The 7,456-nt window shown below is 34.0% G+C and overlaps 1 protein-coding gene across 3 annotated transcripts; it reads right to left on the bottom strand.

Annotated features, from left to right (window-relative positions):
- Positions 1 to 2,621: 2,621 nt before the first annotated feature.
- On the bottom strand, positions 2,622 to 7,157 carry LOC104109930 (G-type lectin S-receptor-like serine/threonine-protein kinase At4g27290). 3 transcript variants are annotated; one of them, XM_070181491.1, is made up of 8 exons: positions 6,069 to 7,151; positions 5,585 to 5,904; positions 4,255 to 4,371; positions 3,974 to 4,098; positions 3,696 to 3,906; positions 3,374 to 3,611; positions 3,143 to 3,293; positions 2,622 to 3,055 (listed from the first exon to the last, which is right to left on the bottom strand). In XM_070181491.1, exons 1-8 carry the CDS (start codon positions 7,013 to 7,015, stop codon positions 2,753 to 2,755), a joined length of 2,412 nt encoding a protein of 803 aa, XP_070037592.1. In that variant the 5' UTR covers positions 7,016 to 7,151; the 3' UTR covers positions 2,622 to 2,752. The 3 variants fall into 3 exon arrangements, with proteins under 3 accessions (XP_070037592.1, XP_070037591.1, XP_070037594.1); XM_070181490.1 differs by having other exon boundaries at positions 4,255 to 4,377; positions 6,069 to 7,150; XM_070181493.1 differs by lacking the exon at positions 2,622 to 3,055 and having other exon boundaries at positions 3,205 to 3,276; positions 4,255 to 4,377; positions 6,069 to 7,157.
- Between the last annotated feature and the right edge of the window lie 299 nt (positions 7,158 to 7,456).

Below are 7,456 nucleotides of genomic sequence, written 5' to 3'. Positions count from 1 at the left end.
TCAAAACAAAAATCAAACACCCAATGGCCTTCCTTTACATTTCAAGAAAACACTTCTCGTCACATTCACATCATCTTAACACATCCCGCAGTTATGTCATACTCACCACAAAGCCATTCCACCGCTCATCGAGCCACAAATTCTACTCATGAAAGTCTCAACTGTTCAAAGTTGTACACCTTTGACTCTTCAGTTTCCCAGTTGCAGATAAAAAAATATTTACAAACTTTGTGTTTATTAAAGCAATAAATGCACGATGTAAATACTTAATGGTGATTAAATTAATTGATATTGTCACCTCATTTTATTACCTAAACATGTGAAGTAGATATTCCTTGTGGTCCTTTTAATTTTTGTTAAGATTTAGACATACCTACTAAGAGAATTAGGGGTGTACAAACCGAACCGGTAAATTACACCAAATCGAAAAGTTAAATCAAATCGATTAAAAAACCCGACTAGATTTGGTTTGATTTGGTTTGGCATTGAATAAAAAAAACTTAACCAAACCGACATATAAATATATACTTTTAAGATTTTATATAGAATTTTCTTTTAAAATGTCTAGAAATATTGGAGATTCTCTTGCGGATATAATATTTAATAGTATATGAAGTACTCCATATTTATTAACCATAAATAATGGGTTGCATGATCACTTTCTCATCAAGTGTTACTCAAATGCGCCAATCTCTTTGTTCTTCCATATTCATATCATATATTAAGATCTATTAAATTCTTATATCTTTTTCGAATGTGAAGTGATTATTATTATTTAGGTACCATATTGATTTTTATGTTTAATTACTAAATTTGGTTAACCTTGAAAGTATACATCAACAAAACATTATTATCAGACGACTAAAAAAATAACTATTATGTGTTACTAAGAAAATTCTCCCATAAGAATATTTTAATAGATAATATGATTGTCAATTTTTTTATATTTTTATTAAACATATATTTATTTATCAAAAATTTAACAAAGTAAGATTAAAATAATATTTAAATAACAAAAAAATCCGAAAACCTTGACAAAACCGAATCAATCCAAACCGATATAGTTGATTTGGTTGATTTTTGATAAAAATCGAACCAACTCGGTATATGTACACCCCTAAAAGAACTCTTCAATTAATTGCATTACCCATAAGTACTATGACCTCTATTCTCCTTTAGTAATCCACAACGAACTTTGTAGTTCCTTGAGAATACTATAAATGAAGTACATATTTTATCACAATACCCATAATAATAATACTCTATTTATTTCAATTTAGATGACGCATTTTGCTTATCGAGAGTCAAATTATGTGAAATTTGACCAATATTTTAAAATATATTTTGTTATCATATTGACATGAGAAAAATTATAACTTTTACTACTTTTCGTATAGTTTTTGAATATCCAAATTTTAATTTTAAAATACTAAGTTGAACTAATTTAATTTAGCTTCAAAATTTAGTCAAATTGACTCTCGATAAGCGAAATGTATCATCTAAATTGAAACAGAGAGAGTAATAAATAGTCTCAATGTTATGAGGAAATAATTTGGAATGAGTAGTTAACAATAAGGGTAAAAGAGGAAGGAATACTTTTCTTCTAGATTTGCTAAAGTGGACAATTAAAAAAAAAAATAAGTATAGTGAATAAGTAAAAGGGAATGAAGGGAGTATTTAAGTAAATTACTCTGGTCTCTCCCTTAAAAGAATAATTATGATGATATAGCATTTAAGGCAGAATTGAATATATATATATAATCTATATATTTTTATACTCTCTATGTTCCCATTTAGTTGTCATATATGTATACTAAAAATAATTGTTCGCAGATACTTGTCATTTTAGACACAAGAGAGAATTAATTATTCTTTTTTTTCAAATTAACCCTTTAGCATCAATTGTTCTAGAATTAAGAAGCACGTAAATAGACAAAAGATTAAAGAATTAATAAGGAGACTAGACTAGTCAAATTACTGTTTTTATTAATATTTTCTTAAATGTAAAATCTTATCCTGATAGCAAAATGGGAATAGGGAAAAAGTAATTTTTTTAAAGTGGCAGAGAAAAAGAATATGAGGAAATATATAAATATTTTCCGTTTCAGACCAACCCCTTTACCCTTCTTATCAGTGTTCTTCCTCTCACTGGCTATTTATATTTGTGATGGAGAAGGGAGTGATGGAAAAGGATACTTCCTCCAACTTTCTCTTTTTCCTTTTCCTGATGTAATCAGTCGGGTCAAATTGAACAATTTCAGCTTTAAGGTATTGACGCATTTGTTTCTTCTTTTTTCCTTTCATATTGTGATAAAGTCCCCATGTTACATTCAACTGAGGAAAAAACAGAGGACAAGTTTAATCTTCTAATTGAACTCTTGGAATTTGTTCAGAAAGAACATGGCGAAGCGTTATTGCGTAATGTTTATATACGAAGAAAGTGTATATCAAGTCATTTGCCCTGCCACGATACAAACAATAACAAAATATATATATATATATATATATATATATATATATATATATATATATATACACGCTGTGGTGTAAGGAGGGTGGGGTGTGCGCCTTGTGTAAGGTAGATGGGCTGTTTCCTATAAATCCTCGGTTCAAGAAAAGCATTCAAGAAAGGTTTGAAAAAATATTGTCATTAAACTGTCTGTTTTAGTTACTCCGTCATATATACACTAGTACTGTTGAAACAAGACAAAGTAAATGCATTTCACTTCTAAAATCCAATTGTATTTTATGTCTATCTTGGCTCTAGGACTGTTAACGACACGTTGTTACTGAGACATCCTTCATCAGCTGACTCTGTTGATTCCATTGAATTCCTCTCTACGAAAAAACCAGGCTGCTTTGGTTGAGGAAGAACCAAATCCTCATTTCCCAACCAGAAAACTACTGACGCCATTGTAGGCCTATCCTCTGGTAGTTTTTGGACGCACAACAAACCAACCTGAATGCATCTCAACACTTGAGATTCTAAAAATGATTCTTCCAAACATTCGTCCATCAGTTCCAACGCTTTGCCTTCATTCCAAAGTAACCATGCCTAAAGTAACAAACAGAACACATTTATACAGTTGCATTTACAAAGAGTCAAATTAAGGGATCGAAGTTCTGTGCCATATATGCTTACATGTCCCAAAAGATTGTGATGATGTTCCAAATGACGAAATCTCCTGTTCCTTCTGCCGCTAACTATTTCTAGAATGATTACACCGATGCTGAATACATCTGATTTTACTGAATATTTCCCATCAACAGCATATTCTGGGGACATATATCCACTGCATCAACTCAACCAATTTACGTTCATGTACTGACTGAATGTAATAAAGATTCAATGGTGAAGGTTTGTAGAACTTACTATGTCCCTATTACTCTCTTTGTTTTTCCTTCCACTTGGTCTCCGCCCAAAATTTTGGCAAGGCCAAAATCAGAAATTTTGGCATTCATGCCACTATCTAATAAAATGTTGCTGGTTTTGAGATCTCTGTGAATAATTCTTAATCTTGAGTCCTGGTGAAGATAAAGAAGACCTCGAGATATTCCCATAGCAATTTCAAAGCGGTTCTTCCATGGAAGGTATGGATTTCTGCTTGGATCTGCACAATGTATCATTGAGGGCTTGCAGGAATATCGAGGACTTATCAAATACTAGGAGTAGTATTTAGTTAAAGAATCATTACCAAAAATGAAATAGTCCAAGCTAGTGTTTGGCATAAACTCATAGATTAGCATTCTTTCTTCTCCTTCAAGGCAACAGCCCAAAAGCTTGACAAGGTTCCTGTGCTGCAGCTTGGAAATGAGAACGATTTCATTTTTTAACTCTTGAACGCCTTGTCCAGAATATTTTGATAGCCTCTTTACTGCTATCTCTTGTCCATTTGGTAGGATACCCTGCAATTTTCTATCAACTGTCAAAGATACCACTTCTAGCTAGAATCTCAGATCAAAGTTGACTTACCTTGTAAACCGGTCCAAAGCCGCCCTCACCAATCACATTACCAGAAGAGAAGTTATTAGTGGCACTAGTAACAGCAACTAAATCAAACAATGGCAACTCCATCTCCTCATTTGAAACTTCTGAACCTGTCAATAATATACATTCACCCGTCACAAACATGATATTAATGAAAATTTGGTAAAGGCAAACAGTATTAGCCAGATTAAAGTTCACCTAGGTCACACAGAATTCAGGGTTAACAATTTTCTAGTAAAGCTGTTTGACAAGAGTAGTATATTTACCTGTTCTTCTTTTCCTTCTTTGGAAGGAAAACCAAGCTAAAACGCTGAGGATAAATGTTGCTAGTACAGCTGAAATGACAGCAATCAGGGTTGACCTCTTTCTCCTCCGCTTCCTGTCTGAATCTGTTTAATAATTAGTCCATAAGCAGTCTTCACTCTTCAGTAGTGAATTGCATAAGTGTATTACTTTTATTTTGTTATGAAGCCCCAGCAGACTTGGTAAAAATAACTTGTGGACCAATGTTTTCAATGACCCGTTTGGCCATAGATTTTACCAAAATAAACTTGGGTTTTATTTGGCAAACACATGTTTGGCCATAGATTTTGCCTACATTTTGGCCAAATCCCAAATCCCAAAACCAGCTTTGGGCCAAAATATCACTATTATATTTTTTAAAAATTGCCCCAAACTTTTGTATTTTATAAAAGAGCCCACCATTTATTATTTTGTAACGATGTTGCTTCGTCTTCTCAGTCATCTGATAGTGTATCATGTTGTTCATTATAAAAATGATAATTTTGTATCAAATTTATTTATGTTTAGGACTATGGTTTGCGATAATATAATGAATGTTATTGATAATGGTACTATTAGGTATTTGTGATAGTTTTTAGAACTTGTGGGTATAAGTCATGTTTCATATTTTTCCAAACCAAACTTTACCCAAAACAGATGTCCAAACACATTTTTCATCTTCAAACCAAACTTCACCCAAATCAAATTTTTCAGAATAAATTTGGGAATTTATGGCCAAACGCTAGCTTAATCGATATCGAGCTGCACTGTTAATTGGGACATCTTCTCTGAAAGATGACCCAAATTAAAGTACAGTAGCGCTATCTCATGTAGTAGTATCCAGCATTACATGATGCTTAATTCTTTGTGCAGCAAAAGTTTTAAAAGGTTAAGTTATTGGTTCACAGTTGGTGCAAATTATTATATACAATTGCACACACTTTCATGGTTCAGACCTCTTCTCTTGCTGCTAATTACAAATCACAAATTGTGTTCTCGCGAGAAATTCGAGTTAATTGTCGAAACTTGAATTTCGTTGACTTTGTAGAATCCTGGAGAAATTCTGCCACCATCTTCGTAGTAACGTAAGTCAGAGGCTAAAATTCCTTATGGACAAGGATTACACTATCAAAACCGGTTCCCCAACTCTATAATTTTCCTAACACCAGCTACTAAAGCACCTACTTAACTTTAATGTCTATCAACTATCAAGTAAGAAAATAAGATAAGTAGTAGATTTCCTTCAATTCTAAGGAATTGTGCATTTCTATTGTATAATAAAATGAAAAAAATGGTACAGGGTAGTGTCATTACCTAATTCTGAAGCAGCGACTCTCACGAACAGGTCTTGCTCATTGTGGCTCAACTCTCTAATATCAATGAGTTCACCAAACCATAGTAAGCATCCACTTCCACCATTTCTAACATCAAGATTTGAGTAGGCTGTACAATTGCAATCAGTCAAGCACATTTTTTTGCATTCTTCAAGGTTCATGCTCTGATTATACCACGAGTGTCTAGAATCCGGCATCTTAATACCCGTCAATTTAAGAAAATCATCTTGGTTACAAGCCAAAGAAGTTCTCCTTACACAACCACTAGACCAGTCCGCTGCATACCATTGATTCGGATACCTGTGAAAACATAATTATGTAATTAAAATAAACTTCCACGTGCTTGGCCCAGGGATAAGAATTTAGCCATACGGCGAGAGAGCTTGTGAAAACATAATTAAGTAATTAAAAACGTGTTCTCCCTAATAACTTAAGAAGAGACAGTCACACAGTTTAACAAATACCTAGGCTCGAAACCTCTCAGACAGTCACATGGAGGTGAGTTATTGATGTTGCAGCTTGCATAAGGTCCACATAAAGCAAAACGATCACAGTTACCAAATTGTGCTGTCAAGTAGAGAAACCAGCTCTGACTGCGCTCTATCCATGTTAGGTGCTCTACAACCCCATCCGCGTCGATCACCACCCTGGTGGGCAGGGACGCATTCTTAATCTCGTATTTGTAGTAAATTTCTTGCTGATTAATAACAAACTCGAAAGTATAATACATATTTGGTTTAGAATTAGGACTACCACTAAATGCAATACCGTTCCATGGCCCTACGCTATATACTATAGATGAATTTTTCAGCACGAACAATTGAGGGTACCCATGAGAATCAAGAAAGTCTGCATATTCACCAGGAGCAGGATCATCTGCGCTCTTCCATGGTGATCTGTACCAATTCATGCCTGTGACCAAATTGCGTCCAAGCTTCATGCCAGGTAATAAAGTATTTCCTGGATAGTCAAAACTCTGCCACACGAGATTAATCTCCGCGTCTCTGTCATTTCTGCCACTAACAACAAGGTTCCCCGAATCCAAAAGCCGTGCTTTTGGATTCTTTAAGGATCTTGATGAGTTTGATGACCAAATTGAGGCATTGGAACTGTTGACAAGTACAAGAGTTCCATTGGGTTTAAGTGTTAACATTCCTGAAGTGTCATTCAATGGAATGTTTCTGTTGGCAACCCAGACGGCAGTTGTAGGTAATAGCTTCTTGTACCATATCCCAACATAGCGATTCTTGGAATTTCCAGGGCTGAAAAATCCAAGTTCATAAACCCCACCAGCTGAAACAATTGTATCACCATCTCTAATGGGTTTATCTCTAGTGATCGTGTCTAATGCTGCAGAAGTTAGTAAGATGAAGAGTAATTGGGAACAAACAAATAAAGGTAGCCCTTTCATGAATTCTGACTCATGTTTTAAGTTGACAAGGTTAAAGCCTTAAAGCCATATTATAGGGGGGACAGAGAGAATTCCACTAACTTTGACTGACAAGGCTTATTTTCCCTGTCCAATCTAAAGTTATGTTCATTATTCGTTTATATAAAGAAAATGACAAGAAATCTTATTTGCATAACTGAAATGTGAATTGGATCTTGGAAGCATCTTAAGGAAATAAGCTAAATATATGGTTTTGGAAAACTCTTAATGAAGGTCTTTCACGGCTTCTTTATTTTATTGGCAACTACCTAAAATTTAGAATTTTCTCCTGTGATTTCATTTTAACCTTTTTACGAGCCAATCACTTAACTGTGAATAATATCACTTCAAAATTGAATAGTTCGTTCAACTTAACTGCTGAGACTTGAGAGGCATATATAAAGGCGGCTAAGAATTACATTA

The sequence above is a fragment of the Nicotiana tomentosiformis genome, chromosome 7 (genome assembly GCF_000390325.3).
Source record: "Nicotiana tomentosiformis chromosome 7, ASM39032v3, whole genome shotgun sequence".
NCBI classification, from domain to species: Eukaryota; Viridiplantae; Streptophyta; class Magnoliopsida; order Solanales; family Solanaceae; genus Nicotiana; species Nicotiana tomentosiformis.
Note: the sequence above shows the minus strand (reverse complement) of the source record. Positions and strands in the feature narration are given on the sequence as shown.